Here is an 18,625-nt window from a genome sequence, read left to right as displayed (position 1 = left end):
TCAGGGCATTTTTAGAAAAGCTAATTAAAGCCCATTTTCACCCTGTGCCTCTCGCTGAGCAAAAGCACTTAGCAGTGACCTCAGAGTGAGTGAATTTGCACTTGATCTTTTCGTTTCACCTCTAAAAAATGGGATTGCTCCGTAAACTCGTTAGTGAGAGTAACTCCTGGTGCCTTGGCTCCTGACCAGGATGGGCCCTGCCAAGTCCTGCTGGGCTCTGCTCTCCTCCCGCTGCATTTTGCCTGGGTAAGAGGGACCTCTTAGTACACATGATGGAGAAATATGGGGCCACTCCAGACTGTTTTCAGGGACAAATCCATCCAGAGGTAACCGTGCTGCTGCCAAGCAGTTTGGCTGAGCTTTTCCACTGGTGTTTTGGGCTCCACAAGGGAAATGGCCGTCCCTTGATCTGTCACCTTGGAGATGACAGTGGCTCCTCCGTGGCCACCTGCTTGCTCTCCCCTGCTGCACATCTGGCCTCTAAACCACTCACCTTCCCCTTTTTGCTCTTCCCTGCCCAGCTGTGCTTCATGACGACCTCACGCACGATGTTTTATGGGCCCTCCTCCACCATGGCTCCGCCATCCAAGAACCGGCTGAAGCGCCAGAGCCGGCTCTTCTCCCAGGTCTTGTACCGCACCCTGAGCTACAAGGACCGCACCTCGGCCTCCACCTCCCCGGCGGCTGCGGAGGACGACCCGGCTGAGCTCTCCACCCAGCTGTCAGCTCCTGGCATCCTGAAAATCTTCGGGGGCAACATCTGTGCAGGCACCAACTACAAGAGCGTGCTGGTGACGGGCAGCTCTGGCGCGCGGGAGCTGGTGAAGGAGGCCCTGGAGCGCTACGGGCTGAGCCAGCTCAGCGCCGGGCAGTACGCACTGTGCGACGTCATCGGCCGCTTCCAGGGCCCCGAGAAGCAGTGGCAGACAGAGGGGCTGAGGGTCCTGGGTGACCACGAGAAGCCACTGCTCATCCAGGACCTCTGGAAGCCCAGGGAGGGCTTCTCACGCCGGCTGGAGCTGCGCAGGAGGGCGGAGGTGGAGGAGATGGCAGCCAAGGATGTGGACACCACCACTGCAGGTCAGAGCTGGGTGTGGGGCAGGGAGAGGGGCTGGGATGCACCCCCAGAAACCCTCCCACACAAGCAGCTTTGAGATGTGGTTTGGGTGCAGGGGGTGGTGCAAATGGGAGGTTGGCCACATTTTAGCTGCAAGGCTCCTGCGTTGAGGCAGGACTCAGCACTCTCCTGCACTAATTTGGTATCTGCGACCTCAAATATTTACCCCAGCCACTTTAGGGGTTAGTACCAAACCCTGCTCGTGGCTGGGGAGCAGCAGGGAAGACCATCAGTGCTTCCTGCTCTTCCCATCAGTGAACCAGCGCCATGGCATCCCCAGCTTCGTGCCTGGCAGAGCACGGCCCTGCTCCCCTCCACCCCCATCTCCCTCTGGGCATCCCCCAGGCCTGACACCCCCGGTAAATCTGCAGGAGCAATTAAGGCAAATGAAAAGCTAATGAAGAGAGAGCAATGTAGGGCAGGAGAGCCCCTGCAGCAGTGCCTGATGGAGGCCAGGGCTGGCAGGAGGAGATAAGTGCGTCATTAGGAACCAGCAGGTTAATAAGTGACCCCAGCACACAGTAATGAAGCTTTCCTCCTCCCACCCTCAGATAAAAGCCCTGTGAGGATGAGGGCAGAAAGGTTTAAAATCAGATTTTTGCTTGCATGGTGTGCTTGCTGTGTCAGGCCTGCTGACAGAGGGGTCTGGACCAGGCTCCAGAGGTGTCAGCCAGGGGGTTTTGCTGGGATGGGCCCCGAGCGGTTCCTCACGCCTGTAGGAGAGGATTGTTACTGTCAGAACTAAACTGATGATGGTGCAGGATTACTCTATGTGCTTGTCAAAGAAGAGCCAAGTTTCTCCCCCACCAGCACCAGAACAAACCGTCCAACCCATCCCACACCAGGGGGACACAGCTCCCCTGCCACCCATCCTAACAAAGGCTGGAAGGAGCCCAGGCAAAGGGTGAGGGAATCCAGCCATGGGCATTCTGGGGGAGAGGAGAGGCAGCTGGAGCCCCCCCAGCTGCAATTTTCAGTTGAGATTTCACCTGGCAGCCAGGTGGAGGGCTACCTCCATCCTCACCGTGTCCACTCTGTCTGCTCAGGGAGGGGATGCCACAGGTGGTCCCAGCTCGTTGCATGTGGGACACACAGACAAAGAGGTGGCTCCTGCCAGAGCCTGGGCCAGGAAGGTGGATACTCTGCTCTTCTCTTCAGCTCTTTCTCCAGCCAGGATCAGAGAGATGTGAAGCACTTTGGGAGAGCAGCGACTCTAAAAACAGCTTCTGTTGAATAGAGGGAAGGGCAAGAGCCAAGCGCAGTGTTGCAGCACACGGTGGGCAGGACCATGTGGCAGCTCCCTGCTGGAGCCCAAGGTCACATCCACTCGGCCTCAAATCCTCCCCCTTGGACCCAGAAAGCAACTTTCCTGCCCATGACCTGGATCCTGGGTGGGCTGGGAGCCGTGGGAGTGCAAGGCTCCCACACAGGCTGGGGAAGCAGCAGGGTCTGGGCTGCCCAGCACAGGAGCAGCATCGAGCTGGCCTGGGACTGGCACCCTTCAGTCATTTCCAATGGAGGAGCAGTTCCTGATAGATTCTGTGCTCTGGATCTGGAAACAAGCCTGTTATGCTTTCGTTATCACTTCATTTGTTTCAGCACTCCTGGGTGGGGCCATGGAAATTCCCCATTTTTTAATCTTTGGGCATTTTCCATAGCTGACCAAGCTCTTCCAAGACAGAAGCTACACCCACAGTCAGTCAGGCTGTCTGCTCTGCGGAGTACACAGCCCATAGTTGTCTTACCTGGTAAAATCTCACTCCTGCAGCCCTTTCTTTTGGTGGCACCAGGGGCTCTGTCACCAGTCTCACCCTGAGCTGGTGGCCCTGGGATGCCATGAGGCTGGGGCCACACTTTCCCACCTCATCTGCAAACTGCCAGGAATGAATGTGAGTGATGCAGCCCGTGACCCAGCACCCCAAAAAGACACAAAACTCCTGGTGTAAGGGGTATTGACCATGAGTGCCCTCCACTAGGGTCACCCTTGTCACCAGGCTCAAGCTGGCAGAGGTCCCCTTGCTGAGCAGCAGCTGCCTGCCCAGGGTGGTGAGGCATTGGCGTGGAAAACACAACATCTGTGCAAAAATAAAGGGACTTCAGACTTGCAGCTCCCTCAGAGAAAAGCAGAGAGATGCTCAAATCATCCCCAGGGCAATACCTGCAGGCCCTTCCCCACACAGGGCATCGCTGGAGCAGCAGGACTGGGAGGACTGGAACCACTGGGGTCACACAGGTGCATTGCTGGGCTGGTGGCTGAGGGAAAGGCTCCACACCCATCCATGACCTGTTAGCAAACAGCTTAAGAGTTTTATCTGCTCAGTTACCCATTATCCTAATTAGTTTATTAGCTGCTTCCCACTGGGGAGGATGGTGCTGGCTCCTCATGCCACTAATTAGCAGCACAGGTAGAGCCTCTCTGCAGCAAACGAGGCAGCCCCCTCTCCCTGCTACCCCCAGCCCTGCTCTTTTTGGGGGCCATCGAGGCAGCAATTATGGAGATGTAGAGAAAACACCCACAAACTGGAGGGGGCTGGCAGGAGGTGCAGCACTTGGCATCTCAGTGGCGTTCATTTTCCAAAATACCCCCATTTTGTACCAGGTCCTGTCCTAACTGGAGCTTTCCCAAGAGGCTGGAGGCTGAACTGCACACGCAGCTCCAGAAACTCAGGATTTAAGCCTATTATTCTAAAAGATGCTCTGGCAAGTGCCTTTGAGGATCTGGCTTTGATATACCTTAGCACAACTGCATCCAGGGAAGATTCCCTGCAGATTCTGCGGAGCAATTACATTAGGAAGGACTAGCCTGGTGTTAGTCCCTCCTGGGTACATTCAAAGCATTTCTCCTTTCCTGGGGCCCACGGAGTTATTTGTTGATTTATTTCTCAGCCAGGAAAAGGGAACCTCTTTCCTCAGCTGAAAAAGAGTCAGATCCCAGCCAAGATCCCAGGCACCACAGCTAGCAGCTTTTCCCCTGGGATGCAGAATGGGTTTAGAGGCAGCAGATTGGTGGGGTCTGGTGGGTGCTGCCCAAGGGGTGCCCAGCTCTCCCTAAGGATGTGAGCCAGCCCTGTGTTAGGATGTGATTAGTGAGAGATGCCTCTGCCTGAATTGAGGTGCAAATGAGACAAATGCCAAAGTAAATAATACAGATTTTATTAACAATTAATGTGAGGTAGAAAGAAGGAGAAAAGAGGGGACAGAGACAATGAGAGCACTCTTGTTTTCAGTCAGTGGTTTCTTGGGCTGGTGGTTGTGAATCTCCCCCTGCCAGAATTACCTCTTACCCAGTCAGAGCTGATTCAGCACCGTTGTTGAGTTGCTTCTGTTAGTTTCTTCCTTATCTTGGGAGTTCTGCCAAATGTCCTTGTGGCCTGTAAATTCTGTATTCTTTGTGCCCACTATCAGTGGTACATCCTTTTTCCCAAGCCTTATTAACCTCCCCCTAGGCCTGAGATCATTGGAGCCTGTCCAGCCCTAAACTTTAACAAGGCCTAACACCCCAACAATAGCACCAGCACCTTTATACAATCCAAGTCCTGGATATCCAGGGAGGAATGTAATATTGGGAGGTGCTCCTTAACTCCTTACACCCTGTTCCCATCCCAATCTCCATGTGCATTTAGCAGCCACTGGCTCTGCCCTGGTCATGCTGGACTGGAGATGTTCAGGCTGAGTTTTGTGTGGGATAAACTGCAATGCCTGGGAGGACAAAACAGTACCAAAGGATTAAAAAAAACCTGACCAGTTTTATGGAGGGACTTTGTTATGCTCAGGAAAAGAGCTGTGTTTATCTTTCCAGCGCAGCCCCGGGGTTAGTGGGAGCCTGTGACGGGGGCTCTATTGGCAGTGAAAAAGCAACTTTTTCCTACACAAAATAAATACAGAAGCTTCCTTTCCCCTCGATAAGGGGCTGATGATGGTCTGTCTCTGCAGGCAATGGGACCCCAGTCTGTCCCACTGAGCTCCAGCAGTAGCTGCTCCCCAGAATCCAGCCCCACTCCTCCCTACTCCCACAGGCTGGTCTGGGATCTGCACTGCCCCAACTGTCCTTCATCCCTTTGGCTCATTTCCATGCTGTGGGTTGGGGACAGGGCTCCTGGGGGGAGCTGAGGTGTCCTGCAGACACCTTTGGGGTGGCCCTTGGCATCCCCAGCAGCGTGGCTTGGGTGGGCTTGTTGTTCTCCCTGGATTTCACAAGCGTGCCGTGGCCAGGACGGGGACGGGAGCGGGGCCGATTGCCTTTTTAAGAAGGACGTGGGGCACGGGACTGCTTGGGGTGGCTTGACTGTGCCTTGCCCTAATCCCAAGGCATGTAAACAGCAGGGGCTATTTTCTCCCTGTCCCACCCCCCTCCCCATCCACATCTCTTTGATTTTCCCAGCAAAGGAGCGCTCCATTTAAAACAAACAAACAAAAAAATGTATTTCAGAACCGGCAGCCCATTCCTCACCAAATAAGGCAGATGATTTTTTTTTTTTGGGTCTGAGCTTGTGAGTATCCCTTTAAGCAGCCCTGGGCACCAGGCTCTCTGCTTTGCCGTCCCCAAATCCCGCTGGCTGTCCCCAAATCTCACTGTCCAAAGGCTGCTCCCTGGTCGGCCCAGCCAGGAGCGGGGCTCTGGCTCTGGAGCTGCACCGACAACGCTGCACTGCTGCTCCAGCAAGCAAATCCTTTAGGTTTTTTCCTTCTCTTCGTCCTCCCCGAATGCCAGTGACCTGCTCCCAGGAGGCCGCCCAGCTGAGGTACGAGCATCGCCCTTCGGACGCACAACTTCCTATTTCTCCTGCAGAGCTCAAGCCACGCTTGCAGCATGGAGGGACCCACGGGGTCCCCCCCGGCTCTGGGTATGCCGTGTGAGGGGCTGCTTTTGCAGCTCGGCCAGGCCTATTCATTCACTCCGGCTCCTGTTTGTCTCATGGACAGACAGCTCTGCACGAATTGATGCTTGGGAGAAGTGAATTACAGCTTGTTCCTGCTGCAGCCGGGCTCCACTGCAGCTCCCGTGCCCGGCTGATGCTCCAGGGAATCGGGGAGGGGGTCCCTGCGGTTCCCACTTGCTGCTGGCCACTGAGCGCCGAAGGGCTGAAAGCAGAATCCGGGCTCTTTTTTTTTTCTTTTTATCAAAGATTGAGTGAAATTTCTTTTTAGCAGGGATCTCCTCTCCCCCAGCCCTGCAGCGTGGCCAGGGCAGGTGGGGGATACTATAGACCGGCTGCTCTCCATTCAGTGAGGCTTGGGGGCCAGGGAGGGCTGGGACACCCCCTTTTTAGCCGTGGCATTAGGACACTAAACTCTCCGCGCCGGTGTCTTGGCGTCACCTTTCGGGGAGGGCAAAGGACCAGGGCCATCAAGCCAGGGTGGGTGCGCAGCGCCGGGAGGGCTCCAGCTGCTCCCTCCGCGCTCCGAGCTGCAGCATCCCCCCAGCCGCGGGGTGCTGCGGCGGGGCGGGGGGTGGTCCCGGGGGGGCTGCAGGGGCTGAACGCCGCTCTGTCTCCCCCCCATCCCCGCAGGCATCAACGCCCAAGCGCGGAAGCTGCAGCGGCACCGGGCGCGGGGGGCCCGGCGGGCGGAGGGGGCTGAGCGGCGCGGGCCCCCCCCGGCCCTGCGGCGCAGCCTCAGCGAGACCAGCCTGGGGACCCCGGCGCGGCGGGCAGGGAGCGGGGCCGGGGCCGGCAGCGGGGCCGGGGCCCGGCTCCAGCGGCACTGCTCCACCCTGCCCGGCAGCCCGGCGGCGGCGCGGAGCGGCGGCAGCAGCATGCGGTACTCCCTCTACCAGTCCCCGCACCTCCTGCTCCTGCAGGGCTACAGCCAGCAGCATGTAAGCACCGCGCCGCCTCCTGCGCACCCCCGGCACCCCCCGCTTCCCTCCCACCCTCCAAAGCCCCGGGGAGCGGGGCTGCTTGCATGGCCGGAGCTGCTGGGGTCGAGGGGGGTGGCGGTGGTGGTGCGGATGAGCATCCTTTAGGAAACGGGCTTGGGACTCGCAGCCTTGTCCCCAGGTCTGTCCCCAGTCTGTCCCCAAGCACGGGGCACACGGAGGCAGGACCCGTGACCCCCTGCAATGCCCCAGAGGGATGCAAGGTGATCCCCGAGTAGCATCCCTGCCCCGGCCCGAGGCAGCCCTGGTTCTGCGGGGGTGGCTGAGCTGCCCCGTCCCCTGTCCGGCTGCGTCCTTAGCGGCAAATGGAATCAGAGGCTGCAAGGAGAACAGTGCGTCTGCTGGAAGCACTTGGAGAACTGCAAAGGACAGGGACAGCTCTTGCAGTTAATGGCTACTTTGTGCCCGTTGAGTATCCGGCTGTTCCAAGCTTTTTGGCAGGGTGACACCAGCACTGCAGCCATCCCGTTAGTGCTGCCGGGGAAACTGAGGCACGGGGTGGTCCCCTGAGCTGCACCGGGGTGTGTGGGCAGACTGTGGGGAAAGACAGGGCAAGGGGTGGATGCTCTGACTGGGGTCCCACCGTGCCCCTGGGCTGGGGGTGCAGGCATCGCTGCAGTCTGGGGGGAGAAGGTGGGAGGGAAAAACAGCTGCAGGAAGGCATGAGGGGGAGAGGTGGAAGGAGGGCTCCTTCTGCCCAAAGCAGCCCCATTTACTGCATGCCCAAAGTCATTGTGCCCATTTATTGGCGTGCCCAAGGCAGGCATTGCTGCTGTCCTGCTTGGCAGCGAGGAGAGTGAAAAAAGAAATGTTTTTGCCATGCAAAGGTGCATGGGGGACAGCTGGGGACAGCGAGGGGACTGCTGGGGACAGCGGGAGGCTGCAGCACTCACTGCATGGCAGGGAGGAGGGTCCCTTCTCCCCGTTTCCCGGTTCATGCTGCGTCTCCTGGCTTGGCAGGACAGCTTGGTTTACCTGCTGAACCGCGAGCAGCACACGGTGGGCCAGAGGACACAGGCGAGCAAGCCCAGCATCAGCCTGTCAGCCCCCGACATCCTGCCCCTGCACTGCACCATCAGGAAGCTCCGACCTTCCCGGCACCGCTCGGAGGAGAAGCTGGTGCTGGAGCCCATCGCCGGCGCTGGCATCTCTGTCAACTTTGCCGAGGTGGCCCGGACGGTGGTGCTGCGGCACGGGGACCTGCTGTCCCTCGGCCTCTACTACCTGCTCCTCTACAAGGACCCCATGAAGGCGCAGCCGCTGCCGGCGCAGACCCTGCTGAGGCTGCGAGCCCTGCACCCCGAGAGTCCCCACGTGTGCGGGGCGTGTGGCAGCCTGCTGAAGGAGAAGGACCCTGCTGCCAAAAAGCGGGGCCCCTCGCCCTCCGGCGGCCCCAGGACGCCCCGCAGGAAGCTGCAGCTGGAGTTCGAGCCAGCGGCTGAGGACGTGCTCCTGCGGCGCATCATGACCCTGATCGAGCCCGGGGGGGATGACCACAAGCTGACACCCGCCTTCCTGCTCTGCCTCTGCATCCAGCACTCGGCCACCAACTTTGAGCCAGGAGACTTCGGGCAGCTGCTGCTCAAAGCGGCCAAAATGATCCAGAGGACGGTGTGGGTCAGTCGGCGGTGTGAGGGGGTGTTTGTGGGGTGGGGGTGTTGCTGGACCCCTCCCTGGGATCTTCCCAGCCTGGTCCCCGGTGGCAGCGAGTGCTGATGGGGGTGATGCTCACGCCATCCCATCCCACTGGTTTTCACTGTGCTCTCCCTTCTCTCCCTGCCCAGGAGCGGACGCGGGAGCTGGCTGAAAAGCAATCCCAGCAGTAAGTGTGACCCTCCTTGTTTTGCCTCAAAACAGGGAGAACTCAACACCAGTCCTTCCTCCATGAGTGAAGGGAGTCCGTGGCTGGTAAAACCACCCTCCCAGCCTGTCAGCAGTGATGCATGATGAGTTTTCCTGCTAAATCCCACACATTCTGCTCTCTGGTCCTTTAACCACGATGCCTGCATGGAATGTGTGGGTCTGGAAAAGCTGGCGAGCTCGGGAGGGAATAAGACCTGCAGCAGATCCAAGACCTGGCCAAGGCTTTGCACTTGTGGCTTCATCCCTGAGGGATATAGCAGGAATGTCCCTTACGTGTGAGCTTGACCTTCTTCATGCTGGAGACCCCTCAGTGGAGCTGAGATGGAGCTGGCATTGCATATGTGCATCCAGGGGTGGTGGCACAGGGTGTCCCAGTGCTGGGAGCACCATTCTGGGGCAATCACAGTGGTGCAAGGAGCTGTCTTCCCAGCCATTTCCAAAATCCCATCCCTAAACCAGTATCTGGAGGAACTGTTGGTGCTTGCTGTGAGCCCTTCTGTAGGATAAACTTCAAGGATACTTCCCAGGCCTTTCCTACAGCAAGAAAAAGTAGCTTAGCATTTGAGAAATTTCCCAGATGTTTTTTGTTTTATTTTTGAACAGCCCAGGGCGGGTGAGCTGGGTTTAACTGTCCAGAACTGGCAGGAGCAGCACATACCCCTAGGGAAGGGCTGCTTTTCAGCCACGAGTACTTACTGCAGTTCAGCTGTATCAAGGGGAAGTCTCCCCCAAAAGTGGCACCCCACAAAGGCCAGGTGACCTTGGCCACCCCAGAGCAGGAACCACTGAATTTTCGCTTGTAAAGGATCTTTCTAAGGGGAGTGCTGGGCTTGGGGGTGGAGGGGTGTGAAAGCTGTCTGGCATTGCCCCAGGCTGGCTGTTTTCTCCCCAAAAGCCTGAGCAGGGATGCTGAGGAGCAGTAGGTGTAACACCTGCTGTGTCTCCCCAGCCAGGACCCTGCCACCCTGTCCCGCTTCACCATCACAGACCTTCTCCCAGACCTGCAGCACATCATCTTCTGGATGGCCAATGCCATCGAGATCCTCTACTTTGTCCAGCAGAAATCACCCACCTACATCCAGAGCATGGAGGAGGAACTGGACATCAAAGGTAAGTCTGGATGCAGCATCCTGCCTGTTTTTCCAGCTGGAGCAGCCCTGCTCTGCTAATCCCCAGCCACAGGCAGTGGTTGGTGCCCTCGAGATGCTCCGTTAACCCTCCGTAATCCTCATCAGCAGGGACAACTCTGTGGTGTGGGCTGGGGAAATCTGTGGGAGGAGCAGCCTCACATCTTGCCGTGGTGCTGCCCAGCTCCAGAGCCAGGTTGTGTTCTGTTCACAGATGAGCATCCTCTGCCACCATGGCAGCTTCTGGTTAATGCCTTGGGGGGGCTTTCTTCACCCTTGGCTGCTGTGGGGGCACCTGGATTTGTAGGCAGCCCTGCAGAACTGCTCAGTGAGTCTATGTTAAAGCCAGCAAAATGAAAGAAAAAAAGACGAAAAGGTATTAAACTAGCCTCAGAAAGTTTCTGGTCTATGCAGAAAGTTAAAATGTTCATAGGCCAGGCAGGTGCTGGAAGGAGGGTGCTGTGGGGGATGGCAGATGGGAGCTCCCTGCGGCCAGAGGAGCCTCTGCCCTGATGAGGGATTCCGTGGTGATGATACAAACCTGGAAATTCTAATAACCCACAGCCTAAGAATTTGGGGGCCTTGCTGCTGCAGGTTTGCTCCCCTATCCTCCTCTCCTCCCCGCAGGCTCCAAGGAGTCTCTGTTCTCCTCGACCATCACGGCCAGCGAGGAGGCGATGACGGTGCTGGAGGAGGTGATCATGTACACCTTCCAGCAGTGTGTCTACTACATCTCCAAGGTACGGTGCCACATGGGGCCAGCACGAGCATCCCCAGGGCTGTGCAGGAGGGGTTTTTTTAAGCTTTTACTCCTTGGCAGTTGCACCACGCTGAGGTGTTTTCCTTCGGGCTGAAGTGCCCCGATTTTTGGTCGCAGCCCAGGAAAAGTATTGAATTACTGCGGCGTGTTTCCTTGTCTGCAGTGCAGCGGCTCGGGGGAGGTGTTTGGGGAGGGCTGCTTGGCTCCGGCCAGCGCGGCATAATGGTGTGATTCAGGGCGTGATGGAAAGGGGCCCCTGGGCCGCCGCCGTTGGACCGCGAGAGCCGGGCGGCAGCGGCAGCGGAACAGAGCGGGCAGTGTGAGGCACAGAAAGGCTGCCCTGTGCAGGACGGCTCCTGTCCACTGGCACCGGCCCGCGGGGACACAGGGGCTGCTCCTGCACCGCTCCAGAGCAGCGCCTTCCTCCCCTGCGCCCTCCTCCTCAGCACCCTCCCCTTCCCTTAGCCCCGCAGAAGGGAGTGCAAGGCACTGCTCTCCCATTCAAGCAATAGGGAAATGCCATCCCCACCGATCCCGACTTTTCTTTCACCCTCGTGCCCAACTGATCGGCTTCTGCCCTGGTTCACATCGGATTTTACAGATTTTAGCTGCTGTCACACACCATTACTTCCAAGTGCTAAAAGCGGCCAACATGTTAATTTTTATGATTTTTTTAAACTTCTGCACAACACTGGAGCCCACGGAGGCAGGGGGTGAGTAGGAGCAGCCCCTTGCTGGAGCAGCACTGGCAGAGTTTGCTTAGCTGCAGAGGTAAACGAAAGGTTTGGCTCATGCAAAAATAGAAAAACCCAACAAACTGAGTCTGCTGTGAACTTGCTGCTCTCCCTGCAGTGTCTGTACGTGTCGCTCCCTGCCCTGCTGGAGTGCAATCCCTTCCAGAGTGAGTGCCGGGAGAGCTGGCGGGGCACCCCGCCGCTGCCCGAGGAGCTCCGCAGGGTCGTGCTCATCTACCAGGCCGTGCTGGACCTGCTCCACCAGTACGAAGTGCACCCCGAGATCACCTCCCAGATGTTCGCCTACCTCTTCTTCTTCTCCAACACCCTGCTCTTCAACCAGCTCCTGGATAAGGGTCAGTCCTCCTTGAATTGGGTGACACATGGAGAACTGACTTGCTGGGATGCACTCCAGTCCATCCCAGTGCCACCTTGGAGGGTACAGGAAGGAGGGTGCTGGGGATGGGCACTGTTACAGGGAGGCCAAGCACAGACCCAGCTGCTGGCACCAGGGTCCCCATTCCCAGGAGAGGCTAAACCCCACAAGGATCCCATCCCCATTCCACTGCCCCTTTGAGCCTGAGCAGAGGAGGCTGAGGGCAGTTGATAGGGGCAGCTCATTAATAAACTATGGCAGCCTGAGGTGCTCATTAGCCCTCATTAACACAGTTGCCCCATTGTCAGTGCCAGGCAAGGTCCAGCCAGCACCAGGAATTACAGCCACAGGATGCTGGGGACATTAACCCGGGGCAGGTGCTGGGGGACTGAGGGGCTGTTCCCTGACATAGCTGATGGATGCTTTGCCTCTTCAGGCTCCTCTCTGGGCTGCTTCCACTGGTCTCAGGGGGTGAAGCTGCGGGCCAGCATGCGGCTGCTCCTGGAATGGCTGCGTGGCGCTGGCTTTGAGCAGCTCGCCCAGCAATTCTTCGCCAAACTCGCCAGTGTGGCCAACCTGCTGGCCATGCCCGGCTCCCAGCTGGTGCAGGTGAGGCATGCCCAGCCTCATGGCATTTGGATAGGCATGGGCAGGAAAGCGCCTGCCCAGTGTCCGGGGGGTCCCTACACTGATGCATCCCTTTTGCAACCCGCTACCCTCTGCCCTTTCCCAGGGTCCGTGGGTGGGCAGTACCCAGGAGAGGATGTTCTGGCTCTCTCCATCTTACCCAGTCTTTCCCTCCTGTGCCCCTTGCAAGCTCCTGCTCCTCAGAGGAAGCAGTTTCTCACCTCTGCCATTGGTCTCATGCTCTGTGTCCTCCCCCAGATGACCTGGCCATCCCTGCGAGCCGAGTTCCCAGCGCTGAGCCCTGCGCAGCTGCACCGGGTGCTGAGCCAGTGCCAGGCAGTGATGGACGTGGGCTGCATCTCAGCATGGCAGCCCAGCGAGGAGGAGAGCCCGGCCGCCTTCCAGCCTGGTGAGTTCTGGTCAGCCTACTCCAGTCACATGCAAACCAAACAGGTAATTCCCTTCCCCTTCCTGGGTGTCCTGTAATAACTGCAGTGATTGGGAATAACCACAGCCCCAAAATTCAGATATTGCAAAGCATGCAAAGTGCGTTCAGATGGGTGTGAGGCTTTTTCTGCGGTCCCAAGTGAGGGATGCTGCTGGCTCAAGCTCACTAAATCCCTGATCCCAGCTGGGAGACTGCACATGGCTGAGAGCCAGGAGGCAGGAGTGGGGTGAATCCTGGGCCAGTGCTAACCTCCGTCCCTCTGCCTTTCAGATGAGATGCTGGAGTCCTTTGACAACCACCCACCCATCATCCTGCCCAGCGGGGGCTTCAAAGTGGACCTGGAGGTGGAGACATTGGATGACAACATCTACAAACACCTCCTTTACATCCGCCACTTCCTCTGGAGCCTGCAGAGCAAGAGCCCCCACACCAGCGAGGGGCCAAGCTCAGCACCTTTAAAGGTATCTTGTATCCCATGGGGGTTGTTCCTCTCCCAGGTGGGCAGGAGGGTCTTGGGTCCCTCTGCAGACCCCTTCAAGCCCAGTGCCAAGGGCTTGCTGCCCTCGCCTGCAGCCTGGAGCTGTGGCAATGCCCTCGGGGAGAGCTTCTGGAAGGATTAGTGCTGCTAATCCCCCAGCATGGGGGGCCCGGGAAGGTGAGCTGGAAGGACAGGCTCTTCCCAGCAATCTCGTTAGCAGGGAGGAGGGAGGAAGGGGAGATGTCTGTGGGCAGCGCTCTCCTTCTCCCTGCGTGTTCCCTGTCCTCCCTGCGCTGCACCCTGCCCATCCCCAGCAGCCAGGCTTGCACAAAAGCACTAATTAGCTAATGCCTGTAAAGCACAGGGAGGGTGATACGTGCTGTGGGTGATAAGCTCAACTACCAAGTGGAGGACGTCCCTCCAGCAGGTCCCCTTCTCCTCTCCCATCTTGTCCCCATCCCCTGCAGCACCCACAGGCACTGTCTGTCACCCTGGGGCTACACTGCCCAGCCCTTGTGGCACAGGAGGAACTGTGCTACCCCAGTGTTCCCTTCCAATGGGATCCCCCAGCAGGGACATGACCAGGAATCCCCTCCCGGCTGGCTGTAAACATCCCCAGCATGGCCCTGGCCACCAAACGGGGGTGTGGGAGCTGTGCTGGGAAGCCAGGACAAGCCTGGCAGTGTCTGAATTGCCAAGGTTTTGGACGGATTTGGCAGCCAGGAAAGCGACAGGGTGGTGGGGTACAGGTAGGGAGTGAAAAGCACATGCAGGGGGTCCCACAGCATTTTCCTCCTTCTTAAGAAAGAGGCATGCACGGCGCTGGAGGTGCTGGAGGTGAGCGAGGGCCCGGCGGCCGCCCTGGGGAGCACCATTGCCCAGGAGGATTACTGCTCCCTGGGGGGCTGTGCCGAGCCAGAGGGGAACCCCCAGCTCTGCCTGGCCACCAACGCTTGCCCCTGCGAGCCCCCCGCTGGTGAGCCCCAGCTCCAGGAGAAGCTCAAGCAGCTGCAGCTGGGCAGGAGTCTGGTCCCCAAGGCCGGCACGGCGCCCACAGACTCCTCCTGCCTGCTGACACCACCCACCACCCCCCTGAACTTCGACTCCGGGAGCCCGGAGTCACCGCAGGGCACCGGCAAAGGGCTGCAGGACCCCCGCAGGAACGGGATGAACGGCACCAAAGGCAGCACCCCCGAAGGTACCGAGTGCTGGCGCTGCCCCGGGGCTGTGAGGCTGGGTTTGGGCGGTGCCAGAGCGTAAGCCGCTCTCTCCGCTGCCAGGCTGCTCGCCGACCCCCTATGACTACCCCACGCCGGAGTCTTCCAGCCGCAGCTCTGCCACCGACGACTTCTGCTACGTCTTCGTGGTGGAGCTGGAGAGGGGACCCATCGGGCTGGGGATGGGGCTGATCGATGGTGTGGTGAGTTCTCAGCTCGTGTCCCTCACACTGCTGGAGTGGGACGTGTGGGACCGGGTTTATACCCCAAGAAAAGCCAGCAAAGAAGTTGATGGCTTCCCACGGGAGCTAGGGTGCTTCTCCTGGGGACAAGGAGGCAGAGAGAGATCTATCAGAGGACCTCTACTCCTAGGTTGCAGTGCCATGCATACAAAGGCCACAGCTGTCCTGCAGCTAGAGAGCAAACAGGCTCAGCTCTCTTGTGGAAGGAAAATGACTCAGCCGAGGTCTTTCCTCCACCCTTCAGCGGTGGCAGGAGAAGTGGAGAGGAGCAGGGAGGCTCACAGGGTGTCAAACCAGCTCCTCCTTTGCATAAGGAGGAATCTAGCATTGTGGGGTGGATCAGCTGTTGGACAGTAGGAAACAGAGCATCACCGAGCCCTGGGACAGTGTGAGCAGAGCTCCCATCCCAACACGGTTGCAGGTTAATGATGCTTCACTTTTAATTAAATTGAATAAGAGCAGATTGCCCCCACCTCTCCTTTCTGTGTATAAATTGATATAAAACTAAAGGATCTAATTTCCTTCCTGTTACTGTTAGCACCATCCCCGTCATGTTCCCAAGCATCTCCAAGGTCCCACTTGCCATCAGGCTTGGCTGTGAGCTCTGGGGAAGAGTTACCCCATTTGGGGAGCTCAGCCCTTTGGGACCACAAATCTTTGTGTCCCTTTTTTTTGCTCACCTCCTTTCCTTGCTAACAGCACACCCCTCTCTGCTCCCCGGGGATCTACATCCGCACCCTGATTGAGGACAGCCCCGCGGCTGCCGACGGCAGGCTCTCCATCGGGGACCGCATCCTGGCTGTCAACGGCACCAGCCTCATTGGGGCAGACTATCAGAGGTGAGCCTCACCTCAGCAGAGGGCCTGGGGTGGTGCCAGCACTGGGGGAGTTACTGTCAGGTCCAGGTTTCCAGCTGTTTTGCTGCAAGAGTTGCCAGTGCTGCAGTCCTGAGGATGCTGCGGTACGAGCAAGCTGCAGGGAGAGGAGTGACCTGCACAGGACACCAGAGAGGGGGAAAGGCTGTGGGTTTGGAAGAGGGATTATGGAGCAACAACTGGGGAGCATATATGGGAAATAAATGGGAGCTCCAGAGGTGTGTCTCAGCAATGCAGAGTTGCTCCAGCCCCATCCCACCCCAGGTTTCCTCTTGAAGGTGGCGGGATGGGGCAGCTCAGAGGCAGAGCCCAGGTGCCCATAGGACAGAGCAGCTTAGGGTTTGTTTGCCCTCATCCTGGCAGCACTAACCTGGAGGCCAAGCCCTCCACAAAGCTACAGGCAGGAGAGAAACAGCCCCTGCATGTAACCCTGAGCAGGCACAGGGCAGAGGGGCAGGTGATTGGCAAAGGGGGTGTGTTCTGTGAATGTCCGTGACTTGGCAGGCTCCTGAGGGGCTGCCAGCCTGAGGGAGCCAGAACTCACCTCTCTCCCTCTTGCTGCTCCCTGCAGTGCCGTGGACCTCATCCGCTCTGGAGGGAAGAAGCTACGGTTTCTGGTTGCCAAGTCGGACATTGAAATAGCCAAAAAAATCAGTTCCAGCTCCTCTTCCTCTTAGTCGTTGTGGTGCAAGGATCCTTCTGCAGCAGCCTGTGGCTACAGCTCTGGTTAAGGCTGACCTCAGGGAGCCTGGAGTGCAAGAGGGAGGACCAGGACTCCACAACAACCCTCCATATGCTTTTGGACACTGCCCCTGCACTGCAGCAGATGAAAGGACACGCAAGGATGGTGCACGCTTCTCCCACTGCCCTGGCTGGGAGCATCATTCCTGATCCATTGCCCAGCCTCACCTTATACCCAGTGTCGTCCTACTCAGGAGGACGTTCTTCTCCTTTCCTGTTCCTTTGTCCCCTCTGGCAGGGGGAGGGAAGGGGATGCTCTCACCATGGGGACTTGTAGGCAGGCTCCTCTGTTCCTCTAGGCTGGCAGCCCTGTGTGGTATTTCATGCTGGCAGGCAGAAAGCTTGAAATACCTTTGTGTTTTGAAGATGAACATGTGAGGCAGGCCTGGGCTTCACTGTGGCAGTGGCCACCTGAGGTGCTGGCACGTCAGGCTGGAAAAGTGTGCTCAGCTCTGGGGATGGTAAGGCAGCACAAGCACCCAGGAGTGGGATTCCACACAGGATGCATCACCAGGAGTTAATTCCCCTGGTGCCATACACTCAGGTGCCTTTCTGCCGCTGGGCTCCAGCCCTGCCTCGGGATGGGAAGCAGCTACAGCAAAGGGCTGACACCACCAGCAGTTCCTGTGAGTCCTGGGGAGAGCTCCCTGCCGAGAAGAACTCCCTTGGCCTTGCTCCGCAGATTTACTGCCCAGCTCTGGCACCAGGATCCTGGCTGAAGGCCCCCAGGACTGATTGGCAGAATGTCCCCACAGAGGATTGGTGCCACCAGGAACCTGAGTGACCCCAGCAGCACATGGCACTGCCACCAGCCCAGGCAGACAAACGACAGCTTGGCACCATGTCCTGGTCCTCTCCCTCCAGCTTTTCCAGCCCATTGCAAGGCCACCCTGTTCCGTGCCCTGCTCGGAGCATCTCCCAAGCATGTGCTGCTGAAATGCTGACAGGTGATGATGGACAGCAGAGACTCCCTTTGGGAGGAGTTTTGAATATCCCAGGAACTGCTCTGCTACCTGCTGCCGACCACGGTGTCAGCTCAGCCGAGGGTTCAGCTCCATCGTGTGGCTGCCTGGGCCCCCACACACCCGGCCTCCTGCCCGCCGAGTCCTCCCTCTGCTTTTAGCACCATTAACGGGATAAACCCGACCTGATTTCCACATATAGACAGATACTGAGACCTAGTTTAGCTGAACCCTATTAAAACAGCCTGCAGCAAAGCCCTCCATCACACCCTGTGCAGTCCAGGCTCTGGCAGCAGATCAGATACTCACATGGCATCTCACAACAGTGCTCCGAGGATTGTGATGCTAAAACAGGGTTGGCTCTAGTTACGCCTCACTGCTGCAGTTTTGGTTCCTGTGCTTAGTCTTGCACATTGCAGGAGGAGAGAGATGTCAAAACACTCCATGCAAGGGAAACGCTCCACTACTGGATTTCAACACACCCTGGCCTGCTTTTCTAGGCAAGATGGACCAGGCACCTTCTCTGAGACACGAGTGCCTTGCTGCTCTGCTGGGCCATGCTCACAGCCCTGGCCTGGGGTGCTGCCCCACCAGGGACTGGGAGCAGTGCATCCTCCTGCTGCTGACTCCGCTCTACCAAGCAGGCGAGCAAAGGCTCAGGGCTCCTGGTGATTCACTTCACTTTCAATCAAGTAGGTATGCTGGCCTGTCGTCCTCCACAGAACTTGAAATGGGCTGCCTAAAGCCCCTGGGCAAACTGCATGCACTCCTTACTCCCCTCTGCCCCGGAGCCAGGGCTTGGGGGGAGGCTTGGTTTGCACTAGACAGTGCTGGGGCTGCATCTTGGCACGTTCCAGCAGTACCAGCGCAACCTACTGAGCACCCCTGGAGCTGGAAAACAGCCCCAGAGCTGTGTGTCGCTCACAGTGCAGTCACGTATTGAAACAGACTGTAAATAAACCCTGCTATTTACTAGTGTGCATGAGGGCTGGCTTCTCCAGGGAGGAGCAGTGGGATGGACTGACTTCCCTGTGTGTTAATACTGTACAGCTCGGATGTGTATAAAACTCTGGTGCAGATACTGAGCACAGCATGGCGCCTGTCGGACACGGTGGATGTTAAGAAATGCTCTGTATCAACAATAAACTGGATCAATAAATCTCTCTAAGCCCTGCTCTGA

General features: G+C 58.0%; 1 protein-coding gene across 1 annotated transcript in view; it reads left to right on the top strand.

Annotated features, from left to right (window-relative positions):
• Positions 1-18,625, top strand: part of RADIL (Rap associating with DIL domain) — a 25,164-nt gene extending 6,539 nt beyond the window's left edge. Inside the window, exons 3-16 of the mRNA XM_032126493.1 lie at positions 522-1,080; positions 6,628-6,935; positions 7,956-8,612; positions 8,780-8,817; positions 9,808-9,968; positions 10,613-10,725; positions 11,598-11,835; positions 12,292-12,464; positions 12,741-12,891; positions 13,201-13,391; positions 14,213-14,606; positions 14,689-14,828; positions 15,567-15,706; positions 16,314-18,625. Coding sequence (XP_031982384.1) covers positions 522-1,080; positions 6,628-6,935; positions 7,956-8,612; positions 8,780-8,817; positions 9,808-9,968; positions 10,613-10,725; positions 11,598-11,835; positions 12,292-12,464; positions 12,741-12,891; positions 13,201-13,391; positions 14,213-14,606; positions 14,689-14,828; positions 15,567-15,706; positions 16,314-16,419 — 3,369 coding nt within the window. The 3' untranslated portion in view covers positions 16,420-18,625. The remainder of the gene's footprint in view (positions 1-521; positions 1,081-6,627; positions 6,936-7,955; positions 8,613-8,779; positions 8,818-9,807; positions 9,969-10,612; positions 10,726-11,597; positions 11,836-12,291; positions 12,465-12,740; positions 12,892-13,200; positions 13,392-14,212; positions 14,607-14,688; positions 14,829-15,566; positions 15,707-16,313) is intronic.

Source organism: Corvus moneduloides, chromosome 16 (genome assembly GCF_009650955.1).
Source record: "Corvus moneduloides isolate bCorMon1 chromosome 16, bCorMon1.pri, whole genome shotgun sequence".
Taxonomy (NCBI): Eukaryota; Metazoa; Chordata; class Aves; order Passeriformes; family Corvidae; genus Corvus; species Corvus moneduloides.
This window is presented reverse-complemented; position numbering and strand designations above follow the sequence as displayed.